The sequence below is a fragment of the Coptis chinensis genome, chromosome 9, assembly GCF_015680905.1.
Source record: "Coptis chinensis isolate HL-2020 chromosome 9, ASM1568090v1, whole genome shotgun sequence".
Lineage (NCBI taxonomy): Eukaryota > Viridiplantae > Streptophyta > Magnoliopsida > Ranunculales > Ranunculaceae > Coptis > Coptis chinensis.
The window spans coordinates 67,570,800-67,586,920 of record NC_141464.1 but is presented as its reverse complement, the minus strand read 5'-3'; the positions used below and the strand labels follow the sequence as shown (position 1 = coordinate 67,586,920).

At 38.8% G+C, this 16,121-nt stretch overlaps 1 protein-coding gene across 1 annotated transcript; it reads left to right on the top strand.

Annotated features, from left to right (window-relative positions):
- Positions 1-13,889: 13,889 nt before the first annotated feature.
- LOC147477546 (putative F-box protein At5g55150) lies at positions 13,890-15,130 on the top strand. The gene has a single exon (XM_086584556.1). The coding sequence runs from the start codon at positions 13,922-13,924 to the stop codon at positions 15,032-15,034; it is 1,113 nt and encodes a 370-aa protein (XP_086440682.1). The 5' UTR covers positions 13,890-13,921; the 3' UTR covers positions 15,035-15,130.
- The last annotated feature ends 991 nt before the right edge of the window (positions 15,131-16,121 follow it).

The window sequence follows — 16,121 nt, the reverse complement described above, 5'->3', positions numbered from 1 at the left end:
CAACACATCGGGCACTTACTATCACACTAACCTATTCCAAATTGAGCTAGAGGTCTTTATTAGGTGTTGCGGGGATTAGGAGATGGTTTAAGAAGGAAGGAAATGGATATTCAAAAAGGACAAGTCTGAGATAATAGAGTCTTCATATTATGTAACTAGGGAAAACCTTATTATTTACTTTTGCTTCTACACTTTGTTTCCATCCTTAGCCATATTTTTTTTTTCTTTGGCTTTTGACTCCTTTTATTCTATTTTTTTGGAGTTTTTATTTTATTTCTATTTTTATTTTTCTTTTCTTTGGATGGACACTTCTTTTCTTTATTTTCTGAAGCAATTAACTAATTTTTGTTTACACAGGTTTTTCTCTTCTTCTTTCTTCCTCATTCTATTCTCAGACTTATTCTAAATTGGGTAGGTTGATTTTTTTTTTTTTTTTGTTTTGTTTTGTAGGGGTAAAAGGAATTGTGGTTTATGGAAGGCTAAAGAAAGGCTCGAGGGGAGGCGACTAGCGGAAAATAATTCATAGGTTTGAATTTGGCTATATCGATCCAAAGAGGGCCTAAATTCTCGCTTAGGATATGGTTTGGTGATCAAGCAAGTGGACGTGTGATTTCTCTATCCGGATTTTACTTCTCCCTTGTGTCATTTCTCAAATGTTTCCCTCATATAAGGCTTTAGGCTATATTCTCACAGGATTTGTAGAATAAGTACTCTAGCCTAGATTTCAGAAACTTACTGCTAACAATCATAGATACTCATGTAATATATTTATAGATAGATGCAAAGATTATTACCTACGTATTAACCTAAGTTTCTAAAAATTATTCTAATGCAAAAGCTATGTGAGACTTCTAGATTATTAAGAGCATAGAGAAAGAAAACAATACCAATATTCCTAAGTGTATAGCATAAACTTATTTATTTATATTTTTGAAATTTTTAACTTGAAAACAAATACATATTATACATATCTATATCCTAACAGATGCCTTAATTACACGTGTTTCTATGCCCCCAAACAAGAAGCATGCTTTGTCCTCAAAGCATTTAAATAAAGAGGGTAGAAAAATACCATGGAAACGCGTGAAATTCTGGAACATCTGCAAAACAAGGTTAGAACATACTAATATAGGAAATAAAAAAAAAACTGGCGCAACTCTATAAGAGTTCCACCCATTATGGGGTTAACAGAACTAAATTGCTTGGGACATAAGCAGACACTAACTGAAATTAAAAACTTACCTTATCTCCCGCTTTTATTCTTCATCCTCCTCATACTCTTCTTCTATAAAGAAGTGAGGTTCCTTCGCGTCCATAAGCGGTTCCCAGCCTATGTATGTGATCACCTCGCGAAACCGAGCACCATAAGTAGTGCTTTGGAACAAATCTTCGAAAGACTGTTCCGGTATTATTGTAGGAGATGTCATCTGAAAACTACGCTCTGGAATAGCTGCGAATGAACCGGAAACAACCCGAAGAAAACTGGAATTTTTCTGGTCCACGGGAGTCAGGGCGCGAGGGCGCTCCACTTGGGCGCGAGTCGCGCTCTGTGTATTTTGGAATTCCAGTGTTTGAGCGTGAGTCGCGCTTACCTTGGGCGTGGGCGCGCTCTGAACAAAAATTCGACAAACAAAAGTGTAGAGTGGCCCTTCCTCCAAAGAAGCGGCTAAGCTCAAGGAATCTTGACGACCGTGAAAAATGAGACGAAACGTGGGAAACGTGGGAGTGAAAGGTGGGTGATGGAAGTTAGGTGTTGTGTGGGTTGTGAGTGTAGAATGAATGAAGTTTTATAGGTTTTGAATTGTTAAAACGAATTGGGAGGTTGCCAAAAAGCTTTAAGGCAATTTCCGGAAACAATAAAATTTCCGAACCCGAAAACGGAAACAACTCATATTATTGATTCTAAAACAACCCTAATGTCTTTTAGGTTGAATTTAGGATAGAACCTACCTATTTTATCGAGATTTCATCCTACCATGATATTTATTCATAGATATGCCTATTCGGCAATATTCTCACCCTGACTCCGAAATAACTTCTAAAAAATGGAGGTCATATAAAAATCATGCTGGACTACATAATACCACCCCCAAACAATTTGGAAAAGTGGGATCAACATTAAACAACCACACACAATGAAAATAACCACATTATATTAATATTGTCATTCAAACAACATTTCACTACAAAAGTCAAAATTAACTACGGAATTTAACAACGTAACATCATATCTACTAAAAATAAATAAAAAACAACATCAAAACAACAAACAAGAAGAAATCTAGCTACTCTTCAAGGGAGCGAGGTGGGGGTAAGAATAGGAATTTGAGTGATCAAGAAAGGAAAAACCAACACCCCACCCCCAAACAAATTTTTGAAAACAGGGTTTGTAAAAATTGTTGTTTTAAAACGTCGGGTCTTTTAAAGTCGATTCGAGACTTGGTAGATTACTATTTTTATAGCTTTAAACTTTTTTACTTTTTATGAATTAGGTTTAATATAAAGGAAAACAATAAGCGATAAAGACATAATTCACACCATAGAGAAACATGACTCAAAACCGAGAAAACATGCAAGAGTGGAAAACGTGAATTATGTGAAGCGTGGACTTAGGATCCGGTACTTACAGCCACACACTCCATAGGGAGGGCCCGGTTACCTGAATGGTGCACTCACCAATATATGGAGGTGAAAGGAAGTGCACCAAACACAAAAATTGAGTCGTTTATAGTCAGATACTCGAGACTTTATTTAAACATATGTATGAACATGCAGTTTATCATATATCAACAACCGAAATAGTTGTGGATCATTCCATAAATAAATATCACAGAAAACATATCCAAACACAATCAAGCACCAAGATTTCCTATGACGCAACCTAGTGAAATGAAAGCGAAGTCGGATAGACCTATAACGTAACCTAGCATGCACCTTATGTTTCATCTTTGAATGAGAGGGTGTCCTAGTGAATAAGTATGGAAAAGTGAATGGTTGTGGAAGATATTGTGGATTTGGATAAGTTTTAGAGGGAAAGCATGGAAAAAATGAGGATGTGGGTTTAGCACAAAACTCATTCATGGTGTAGGTAGGGACTGTCTCAATTCTGAAAATGAAGGTGTCAAATGGTTTATCCTTGGAAAGTATTTGTTTACTAGGTGGATTTAAAAAATCATGAAGCACAGGAGAAACTAAAGGATCGAGTGCAAACTCGAGGTTCCTTTGAAAAGGTGGAGGGTGGGGAATATTGGTGATAGAAGGTGAATGATTATCAGCTAGAGCTCTCAAGTCCATATCATCAGAAGTCTTGATATATGCAAGACATTCCTCAATAGGTGGGTCAAAAGGATCATTGGGATAGAGATTGAAAAATTCATCTTCCGTCATAACATCAAAGGGATGAATGGTCGTTGGCAAAAAGGGGACTCATGAAGTGGTAAAGAAGCGGTGCAAAAAGAGTTGTAGGAATTCTTCTTGATTTTCTCTACTACCCGAGGAGTCATTATTCTGATCGAATTTCGAAGGAAAGGAATTTGTTAATCTGTTTCTCGGAAACATGTTTTGAAGTAATCTTGAGCTAAGCTCTCAATCATGCTAACCTCTCCATTTGTAGATGAATCGGGATACCGTGTCCTTGTTTTGAAAACATTTACCTCAACATAAAGATGGCCAAAGGACAAGGACATCGAACCATCGCGGCGGTTTATGGCCAGCGTTGGCGGTACCAGAAGGGACGCCCTAAAATGATAGGTACAGAGTCGTTAGTGACCACGTGGTCGAGGATAACGAAAGTAAATTTGGGTAGTAAAAAATTTTGGACTTTAAAAGACGTTTTCAACCACACCCTTAGGATACTTAATAGACCGATCGACTAATTGCAACGTCATTTTAGTAGGTTGCATCTCCTCTGAGACCTATTTGTTTATATAAATAAAAGCGGGGAGTAAGTTAACACTAGCCCCAAGGGTCTAATAACGCGGTTGTCGTATGAGAATCTCCTATGGTGCATTATGCGATGGGGCGACGGGGTCCTTGTACTTAACAATTCCGTTATGTTGGATAGAGTTGGGAATTGTTACGTTAAAAAGGCGTCTTTAGGTATGTTGGTCTTACGCCTAGTAGTGCACAACTCCTTAAGAAACTTAGCGTGGTTAGGTAGCTTTTTAATAGCTTCGAGAAAAGGAAGGTTTATCGTTAAATTTTTGAAAACGTTCCTAATCTCCTCAAAGTTCGTATCCCTGGTTAGCATGGCTAATTTCTGGAGGAACGGTGGTTTCGCTCTATATTTAGCGTATGGCTCGACTTGATGTGTAACCTTGGCTTTCTGTTTCTTAGGTTGTGGTTTTAACGGTACCTCTACGGTGGTAGGCTCTTAGGTTTCTATTTCGGCATCTAGTTCGATATCCGGTGTAGGGAGTCTTGATGGGGTAACTATAGGCATAGTTACTTTGTTATCAACCACTCTTCCAAGCGGAAAGTGGTGATGGCATTTAGCTCACCTACGGTTGTAGTTTCCGTACTAGTATTACCGTTTATCTCAAAGGTCGTGTTTCTGTTTTAGGGTTTGGTATCGCTTGGCACGGAAACACGCTTTTGGTTTGAGCTTTCTCTTGGGCTATTTGTTGGTTTAAATTATTAATGGATTGTAAAATGTGTTGGTTAGATTGAGCCATGGTTTGGAAGAGTTGTTGGCTCACCGTATGAAGGTGTCAAGACGATCCGGTTGTGTGGGTGTAGTAGTCACGGGTGGTGGATTTGGAACTATCTCGCGTTGATTATTTATGGTAGGATTGTGATAGTTATTATTTCTTAGGAACGATACCTCTATTAGCATTATAATTATTATAACTACCTTGACCTTGTGCTTGACCTTGTCCAGGTTGCACTTGGTTGTTATAATTATTATAATTACCCGACTCCAATCCTTGTCGTGGTGGAGCTTGGTTATAAGCGTGCATTGGCCTAACATATTGATTATTGTACCACGGAGGTGTGACTTGTTGGTTATTTCTCCAACCGAAATTGGGATTTTGTCTCCAAGGGCGTTAGGTTCACTATTAATGGAACAAGCATGGTCATAGGCTATAGGACAGTGGGAGTCGGGATGCTCAGGACTCCAACAGAAACTACATAGATTTGAATTTACATTCATGACGGGGATAGGCTTTTGTTGTCTGAAATGGCCTCTACCTTTTGTGAGGGATTCAATTAGAGTTTTAAGCTCGGGATCTGATTTAACGTCAAACATCTTGGTAGCTTTTGAAGAAGAACTAGCGAGCGGGAGTAATCGCCACTACCCCCCAATTATTATTACGCTTTAGTTTGATCTTCTAAAAATTTATAAGCCTCCGGGGCTCCTTTACTTAGGAAACTACCCCATTCATTATGTCTAGGACTTCTTTATGGTGGTGTAGAAGTCCTTGAAAAAAAGGCACAAACTAACGTGTCTTTTGCTAGGTGATGGTGTGGACACTCTATAAGGAGATCGGTGAAAACGATTCCAAGCCCTCGAAAATGATTCATGAGGATTACGCCGAAGAAGTGAATCTTGGAAAGCATTTCATCCGTCTTTTAGGGGTGGGTAAAATGTTCCATAAACAAATTTGAACAAGTTTGGCCCACGAGTCAATAGAATTAGGCGTTTGGGCGTTAACCAAAGCGCCGCCTTATTGGCTAAGGTGAAAGGGAATACCCTAAGTTTAATTTGTTCGCACCAACCGTAGGATGGTGGAATGTTGTTAGGACTTGTTCAATCCCTACGATATCCGATAAGGTTTTTCATGGTCTAAACCATGAAAAGCGGGTAACAAATTAAATATATTTGGGGGATCACGAAAATCCCCCGGGTCCGCTAGAACGATGCAAGATTTAGGGCTATATTTCGAGGCTTTGTAAAAAGTCCGGAGAGAGGAGTCTCTCTTTCTTCACCCATTATGTCGGTGTGGTGTGTGGAATAGTAGCTAGAGGTGTAGTGATTGGTATACTAGATAGGTTTGCTTGTTTAGTTTGCCGTGTAGTTACGTTAGGTGTTTTTGTTCGACCAGACCCTAAGCTCATGCAAGGCTAAGACCAAACTTAACTAAACACGACAACACTCCAAACAATCCTGATATACTAGTATAAACCTCTAACGGAGATCACGAGGTATGGAAGAAAGGAATACTGAAGGCGTCCTTGCTTAGCTTATGAATAAGCGTCTTGTTCTGGCGTGTTCAGTGTAAGTAACAAGTTAGAACACTGAAAAACTTAAAAAATCGAAGTTCGAAACAAACCTGTAGAAATCCGGAAAATTTTGCTTAGGGCGCGGGTCGCACTCCCTTAGGGCGCGGTCGCGCTCCGTGTAAGTTGAAATTCCAGTAACTTTAGCTGGTCGCTCGGTAAGAAGGGAATGGTCGCTCGTGTTTCAATAACTTAGGGCTGGTCACAAGGCCAAGGAAGCGGCTTCGTGTTATTTTCGACCGGAATTTTTCAAGCATTTGAAATGGACAACCACAGTAAGAATCAAACAAGGGTGGGTGGGTTTAATGGGACTTAAAAATGACTAATTCTACTATGAAAACAATGCTAAAGTGCAACTAAGATGGCAGCGGCGCCATTTGATAAAAGTGAAAAGAAGTAGTTTACCTACGAAATGAATGATGAATTCAAAACGTAAGTAAACTAAAACTTAACTTTTCTAAGTGTTCTCTATATCAAAGATTCTACTCTCAATGCGAATTGCACTAAGTGGAGTAGGAAGTTCTTTCCACTCCTAGTTCTCTAGCATGGAATGTTTTCTAGTCTAATTAATCGGTCTTAAGTCTAATGAGAGTTTTACGAGGGAAATTATACTAACAAGACGCGATAATTCAAATAACAAGGTATTAACTAAAATTGATTCAAACTACGGAAATCAAACGTTGATTCTATAATAAGGAATTAAGGGGATTGATTCCACCTTAACTCAACTTAACTCACTAACGATTTTAATCGTAAGTAATCGAAATGAGAGCTGCTTCGCAGAACAATTGGTTCTTCCTAATCCCTAATTACACATGGCATTTCTACCAATTCATAACTAGCATGTGAACGATTAAACCCATTCTCATGGCGAATTAATCGTTTCTAGAGTGGAATAGAAATTACGACGACTCTACGATAATTGGAATCAAGCTTTCATCAAGGCTTCTCAACCCCCTCTAATGGAGGTTTAGCCGAGAATCATTACGCTACCATTTCCATATGAAATTAAATACAACATATTATAAAGATTCTAACTTTATGAAATTTACTAAACAATAATCGAAATCTAATTAACAACTAAGAAGTGGTAACCAACAATAATTAAAACTAGATCTAATAGATTGAATAACAAAAATCGAAATGACAAGAATAATAACTACTTTATTTATCTAATCAATCAAGAACAATGATTCAAGAACTTAATCTAAAACAAGAATTGAAAATGGAACTAACTTAATTAATCTATTGAAAAACTAGATCTAGAATTAACTAATGGAGGCTACTAATCTAATTTCTAATCTAGGTCTAACTATCTACCATTAACAAAGAGCTAAGCTTTTGTTTTTATACTTTCAGATCCAAAAATCGTGCATGGGCTTGGAGCCATGTTTTGGGCCGGAAAATCGGGCCCAAAACCCAATTTCTTTAGTCCAAAATGGGCTCTTCAGCTGCAGTTGGCTTCGACAGATGTTTCTTCCACTTCTACTCCTCTGATTGGGTCAAGGCTTGAACCATTGGAAAGCTCTTTCCGAGCCGGTCGTTTTGACATAAGGTAGGCCCAATTCCGAGGTCTGAGTCCAAAGATCGGCCGGAAGTTCGGGCTAACTTTATTGTGCTATTTACGCCGCGTTGACTTTGACTTTTCAGCTTTGACGAGGCTTTAGAAAGGCTTTGTCTTCTTGAATCTTGGCCTTTAATCGCGAGAACTCCTTAGCAACCAACCCTTGCTCATTTATCTCGCTAAAAGTGGCACATTTACGCACATAATGGACTTTGAAGCCTGAAATGCATAAAACACGAATCGATATTAACTCTTACTTATTATTCACATAATTGGTCTAAAAGTATGATTATTAAGGGGTTAAACTACAGTTTTGGGCTCTTATCAGCTATCTACTTGAGCTTAAAGATATCTTCTTTGCGTTTTTCTTCTGTTAGATATTGTAATGTTTGCCTGCTAAACCAAAATGCATAACATTTTGGCTACCACCAAGCTAGATAATGTAGTGAAGAAGATAGCAAATTTGAGTGATCTTTTGGTTAAGAAAATGTGTTCTTACAGAGCTGATGAGACGTGTTCTGCATGAACCATTATGAACCGTTGATTTCACTTCACAGGGATCGACCGTGGCACATGAGGGAGAATGACTGAGGGTAGTTTGGTCAATTCAAGTTAGCAAGGGTATTGGGTGTCATTTAGGGAAAATATTTTGGTTCGTTGGATTAAATGAGAGGGATGATGCCACGTGTCAATTTGCAAGCTTTTGGTCTTGATAGAGTCAATAGGCATATTCGTCATTTTGCCTGCTCAGGGATAAATGTGTCTTTACACATGCACAAAATGGAATGAGTTGAGTCAGCTGTGAAATTGGGGACATAAGTCTAATATGCGAAAAACTGGGGTAAAAAGCCTAATTCAATAAGCTGGTGGAGACTTAAGTCTAAAAAACTGTTAACAATATCTGTAAGAAATATATACTAGAAACACCTATCAACAGGGTTGAAATCCTACACAGTTATAACTATAAGTATATAACGTGTTGCTGCAACTCTGGACTCTACTACCTTCCCACATCCACCAATATATGTAGGATCTTACATTCTTACACCTCACCTCCATATTGAATAGCGAAGGGTTCCATCCATAACAGTTAGCTAAACAGAGTTTAATGAAATAAACAAGCGTTTGAGTTTGTTTACGCTGCATCAAACAAAGCTGGAAAGTCCAAAAGACCCACAATGGAACAGAGTCAACAGACTATTAACCACATACATTAAGAACAACAACAGTTCAGCGGATACAAGTAATAATTATCAAACTGGAATCATACCAGACCTTGTGGACATAATTACTCACATACTGAAATTCTTAGCCAAAAAAAAGAAGGGACATATTTCATCTTAACAAGTAATCAAATCCACGACCTAGTAGGAAAATCAAATTTATAGATTTCAAAGTCAAAATGGAAGTCACCAGCGGGTACAACATCGGCCTTGTATTGCCGTGTAATCAAGTGAAGATCCCCAGATATCTCCATCAAATAAAGCTTGCGCACGAATGATATCATCTGGTGGAGAAGCAAAATCTGTTGCTTTTGGAGGAATCGCATTGAAGTCACAAATCCTGAGATATCCCTGTGCATTCATAGCATAAAAATGGTCATTGAAGAATATAATGTCTTCATAGATATCATTAGAAGGACCTTCTAAAGATGTCCAAGCTTCATCTCCAAGAGTAGCATAAGCAATTTTACGGAGCTCTCCGCATATAGCCATAACACGATAACCTTGTTGTTCAGATTGAGTGGTAGATGGAGTAGTCCAAAAGGATCGATTCGACGCCAAAACAAATTTCTGAGCTAAACACTTACATAGTTCTTCAAGCTCAGTATAGTCATTGTATTGCCCCCAAAAGTTTTCAAGAACCCATTATGTTCTATGTATTTATCAGTATGAAATTTCTGAATACATAGAGATCCCCTTTCAAAATAAGAAGTTCAAATATTTTACTACGGCCCCTTCAACTTTTTGACTATGTTTTTTAAACGTGAAGCCACAACATAATCTTCTTATAATAGGTGTAGGAGCGTCATATCAAACCCAAGTGTTTTATCATTAATATACTCTTAGAGAATATAAAGGGACCTTTGGTAGTGTGGTAGTAATTAATTCTAGGCAATTGACAATGTAATTTGACTGATTCTTTTGTATAAAAATGTTTGAACAATGAAATTTGTGGTTTGGTTTTTCACTGTTGAGGGTACGTTTGGGAACGGGAATTAGAATTCTAGTGAGAATTAAAATTCTCGGATAATTGAATTCTGAATGATAATGTGAGAAATAGGGTGTTTGGTTGTCCACGGGACCGAGAATAATTAAGTCGAGTAGAAAATCCTTGCAAAGTCACGGCTTACTTGCTCTCTCCAAATATCAAAAATTAAAGCCTTATTATACCATTTATTTATAGCAGTTCTAAAGTACACGGGATGTATGGGTGCGCTAGCATCGATCTCATCCCTTGGTTATAGACTTTGTGGGACAATATACCCTCACCTTTTGGTTATTAGAGGGCCCAGATTTGAGAGTACAGGTACAGCCTATGTACTCTAGATTTTCTCATTTATTTATACCCTTTCTTTAATAAGGTCACATTCTGTCTTTACTATTCACTTTACCTTTCTGAGTTTTGAAAAAAAAAATGGGGGAAATCGCTCATTTTAATCTTTTCATTGTTGAAGTTATCCCTCACATGAGGAGAAAATGAGTTCAACCTGCGTGGAGAAGCTTGAGCGCGCACGTGCTCAGATTAGTCTTGCTCAAGGCGCGACCTGCGCTCATGCCTTGGTCTACCTCTAATACTTTTAGCGTGCGCGCTCGACTTTGGCCTTGCCCAAGGTGCGCCCGCGCCCATGTCTAAATTCAGAAGAATTCTATTTTTGTGGAACTGTGAGTTTGCAATATAGGTTGGGGTTTTTGGCAAAACCTAACACTCAGAAGAGACACAAAAAGACACAAGAACAAATAGAGAAACCCAATCTTGAAAGCAATCAAGATTGAGAGATAACCTTTACAGAGAGACAAGCCTGTAAAGAGAGATGAGTGATCTAGTAAGGTGAGAGACTGCAATGAGTGATTGTAATCTTCCTTCCCGCTTTATAAAATGATTAGCTCTTGTGGAAGTAGGCACCATTGGCCGAACCACGGTATATCTTTGTGTTGTGGTATGCTTTTACTACTTTACATTATTATCTGTTGTTAATAGTTGTTTAGCAAGTTGGGCATATTAGTTTGGTTGTAGGGAATATTTAGATTGTTGTCTAGAGTTGTTATTGTTCAAATACAAGTTATCTGTGTAGTGGGGAATCGATTAGTATCGGTGTTTAACCCCAACATTCATAACTTCTTAAACCAATTTATTTCACTTCACAACAAGAATTTGCTAATTCTAATGGAAAGAAGTCAAGAAATGATGTTATAAGAAGATGTAAGCATTTTAAAACCCTGATATTAAACAATTTTTTTCAATTCAACGATTTCGTTGAGTTTTTTTGGAGACGAAAGAGCTCAGAGTTCACGTAATATATGGAACAGGCCTCTTAAAATAGTCTATATAAGTGACTATGGGGAGCTTAAAATGGTCAAGCCTTTGCTTTCTCCTAGTCTGCCTTGATTGTTCCTTTTCGAGATCCATGGGGTATGTTCATAATTTGAATGTTTTCCTTTATCTACTAATACGTTTTGTTATCATATCCCCCTGTATTTTGATTATGTGTATACACTCGTGCCCCAGGTCAGATTCCTGGCTCCGTCCCTGAATGTAGGTTGTGGTAGAAGAGGTAGTTGAGCCCCGGTCAATGGATTTAAAAGATTGATATTGAGATCACGTCCTAAAGTCACTAGCCAACCATAAGGGGATCCCTAACATTTCGTCCCTTTCAGCTGGGGCAAGTGAAGATTGAAAAGTTTATTGCTACATGGACTGAAGAAACTACAAAGGCCTTCATCAGCCAAGGAGCAAAAGGAATAAATGATGCATTACACTACTGCTGCTTTTTGGCAATTGTGAATGATCTCCATGACATACAAACAACACTAAAAGTAACAAAATCTTCAATACAAGGTGACAGCCGGCCTGTTTAGAGCATTCCCAATGCAAGTGAAAATAATCCCCCCCTTATCATCACTATCTCAGCACTTATTCACCCACCCTCTTTTCACCGTTTTGGTGAAAAACAAGGTAAAGCTGTGCAATGCAAAGGTGAATAAAATATCTCGGATGGGATGTTAGATTCCATCTGGAGGCTTTTTGATTAAGACGGAATGTAACATCCCGTATGGTATTTTGTCTGAAGTTAAAAAAAAAACTGAAAAAAAATCGAAAAAACACTCAAGATGAAATGAAACATTTCGTCCGAAAAAAAAAATCGAAAAAAACACACGAGACGGAATCCAACATCCCGTCCGAAGTTAACAAGTCAGTCACTATCTCGGTGAAAGGTTTCACCTTGAAATCAACTGGGGACTAAAGTCACCAGTTTTTCACCTCTGCATTGCACAACCATTTTTCAACAAAACTGGTGACTATAGTCACAAACCCCTCATAATCCCCTGCATTGGGAATGCTCTTAGAAAGATATCAATAATGTCTTCTGGTATATCAGACCAGTTTGCCATTCACGATATATTGGAAAATTTTATATATGTTGAACTGAAAAGAAGGTATGAGGTTTACCTTTTGTACTTGTCAACAAATCCATAGGTAGAACTCACTTGGAAAACCGGCTTACCAAGTGAGGGTGCCCAAGTGCTTATCTATTAGCTCGTGCCCAAGTATCCAAACAATGTGAGACTATTATTCCTAATACCTCCACTCAAACTCTCCATGTCTCCCGACTCATATGAAAAATTTGCCAATGCCAATTTTGGTACTCCCCCTTAATGCCAGGGCTGGAGGCACTCAGCCCTCCCCCTCCACGCCGGGCTAGAACTACCAATTCCAATTAACATTTTTTTTTACCCGATGCATTTTTGGATTGACCCACTCTGATACTATGTCAACAAACCCATTTGTAGAATTCACTTGGAAAACCGGCTTACCAAGTGAGGTGCCCAAGTGCTTATCTACTAGTTCATGTGCGCCCAAGTATCCAAACAGTGTGAGACTATTAAACCTAACAGTACTAATGTCGAGGTGACTAAAAAAAATTGAGGTTAAGAGCATTTGCAATGCAAGTGACTATAATCCCCCCCTTATCACCGCCACCTCAGCACTTATTTACCCCCTTTTCACCAAGCACTTAGAGCATTTGCAATGCAGGTGAATATAATCCCCCCCTTATCACCGCCACCTCAGCACTTATTCACCTTCTTTTCACCGTTTTGGTGAAAAACAAGGTGAAGCTATGCAATGCAAAGGTGAAAAAATATCTCGGACGGGATGTTGGATTCCGTCTGGACGTAAAAATCGAAAAAACACTCCGGACGGAATGAAACATCCCGTCTGAAATTTTAAAAAAAAAACAGAAAAAAAAGTCAAAAAATCATACGAGACGGAATCTAACATCCCGTCCGAAAAAAAAACCCATTTTTAAAAAAAACACACACACACACACGAGACGGAATCCAACATCCCGTCCGAAGTTAACAAGTCAGCCACTATCTCGGTGAAAGGTTTCACCTTGAAATCAACTAGGGAAAAAAGTCACCTAGTTTTTCACCTATGCATTGCCGACCCATTTTCCCCAAAAACTGGTGACTTTTTTCACAAACCCCTCTTAATCCCCTGCATTGGGAATGCTCTTATAATCCCCCCTTACCACCACCACCTCAGCACTAAGAGAAAGAGGGAGCTTGGAATGGGTTAAGAGTTAAGACAACCGTGTGATGGTTAGGAATTTAGGGCCCTTAAAGTTCGAGACATCAAGTCACCCAAGGCCCAGAGTCCCCGACCAAGTTCAAGATGGGCTAAAGTCGGGTTTTAACCCGTCGGGGCTTGGGTATACCGACCCAAGTTGACTGTCCCCACATAGGGTTACCCCACGTACAAATTCAATCTTGCATCTCTCTCTCTGTCTTCTAGTGCTGTTTTGCTTGGTCTCTACGTTTGCCGGCATTATTAAAAAGGTAACTCGACACCCTTGAAAGTGTATAACTCATAGGAGTAGAAACAAGATCGAACCACGCTATTTGTCCTGTTACTATGGCAAATTGGTCGGAAATACCCGATGACATTATTCAACTCTTCGTAAAAAAACTGTCTAGCCTTGAAGATTTTATTAGTTTTAGTCTTGTTTGTAATTCATGGAGGTCTGTCGCGACTGCGGAATCCCAATCAGGTTTGTTGATATTTTCCCCTTGGTTGATGCTAACCAAAAGGAATACCAATAGTGATGATGGACAAGGAGGAAGTATTCGAACTATCGTTAGTCTTTCTACCAGAAAACTTATTAACATTCGGTTACTTGAAACTCAAGGAAGGAGATGTTGGGGGTCTGCTTGTGGCTGGTTGGTTACCATGGGTCTTGATCTTAATATCCACCTTTTAAACCCACTATCCCGGATACAAATATCTCTTCCGTCACTGTGCGCATTTCCACCAGACCAACAACATGCATTTTGTAAGCCAGAAAAACTGTGTCAGGTGTTTGTAGAGAAATTCGCTTTGGGTGCGAAACCACCTTTGCCTAACCAAACTTCCGTGGTTATGGCTATTTATGGCGGATATGGTAGGCTTGCCTTTGCTACTCCCGGTGATGAAGCTTGGACTCCTGTTGAAAGTAGTACATTTAGAACACACGAAGACATTATATTCTTTAATGGTCACTTTTATGTTGTTACTTCTTGTGGATATCTAAGGGTTTGTGAGATTAACATGACTATTCCACGTACGACCGATATTGCACCCTGCCCAAGTAATGTCAAGGGCTCATACAAATTTTATCTTATGGAAATATCTGGCATTCTTCACTTGATTGTACGAAACCTTCACGTTAACCTTCATTATTTCTCAGTTGATTTCGAAGTCTACAAGTTTGATTTTTGTGAAAAGTTTTGGTGTGACGTGCTTGATTTAGGTGACCATGCTCTATTTGTTGGCAATAATAATTCCTTTTCCATCTCAACTTCTAAATACCCAGAATTCAAGGCAAATTGCATCTACTTCACTGATGATCATGGCGGATTTTTTCATGAACATTTCTACGACATGGGAGTCTATAACTACAATACGGGTAATATGGAGGAACCATTTTATTCAAGTGAAGATTTACTTTCAAAGATCTCTCGGCCAATTTTCTTTATGCCTTCTCTGTGATGGTAAGTTTTCTTATCGATGTTCACTTTGTAGTTAACTTCTTATATGACAATTCAAAAGTTAACGAGTTGAATGCTTGTATTGTTTTTCTGATGTTTTCGTTCCCTTAAGTATCCAATTTATTTACTGTTGAAATCATTGCCATTTTTTTTTGTCTATATGCATCCAAATCCTCCGGGATGAGATAAATTGAATTTGTAGAAAGATAAAACATGAACCTGTTTTTGCCACAAATGCTTAAATGATTCTTCATTGGCAATTTACTGTTTTTCGAGTTATTACAAGACCGGGGTTAGGTCGTGCGCTAGTATAAATGTATAATACACTAGAAAGTTGACACATCAGGAGTTATCGTGCATATGGGAAGAGGACCTCCTCATTTCCCAGCTTGTCTCGGACATGAACCTTTTGGCCCACATAACCTTTTGCCCTGAGTTATATCTTAAGCATAATCTTTATGATCTCTTTATCTTGCAAGTTTTGGATGCTTTTAGAGCTATGAACACACAAAAGCGTATCTAAGTTCTGAAGTATCCACAGATACATTTCAGACCATGTTTAAATGTGAAAAAACCTGAGATAATCAAAGGTGTAGGTAAATTGTGTTGGAGTTATCCCTCACATGAGGAGAGAAACAGAGCTGGAGAGAAACGGAGCGAATTCGGCATCGAATGTCGATACCAAGGCCAGAGGGGCGACTTCAAGGCCAGAGTTCCAAAGACGCCAGCGAGGCCAGCGCGACTCAAGGCCGAGTTCCCAAGACGCCGGCCGGCCAGAGCGGGCGACCACCCGCCAGAGGGCTACCAGTCGTGTCTATGGTTCGTGGGCTTCGCTACAGTACCCGCGAAATTTGATTTTTGGAGATAAAAACCAAAATCAAGGTTTTGGAAAACCTAAGACTAAGAACCAGACAAAAACAAAAGAGAGAAAAACCCAATCTTGAAAGCTATCAAGATTGAGAGATAACCTTTACAGAGATACAACCCTGTAAAGATATAAGAGTGATCTAGTAAGGTGAGAGACTGAAAAGGAGAGATTGTAATCTTCCTTCCCACTTTAATAAGAACTGGCTCTTGTGGAAGTAGGC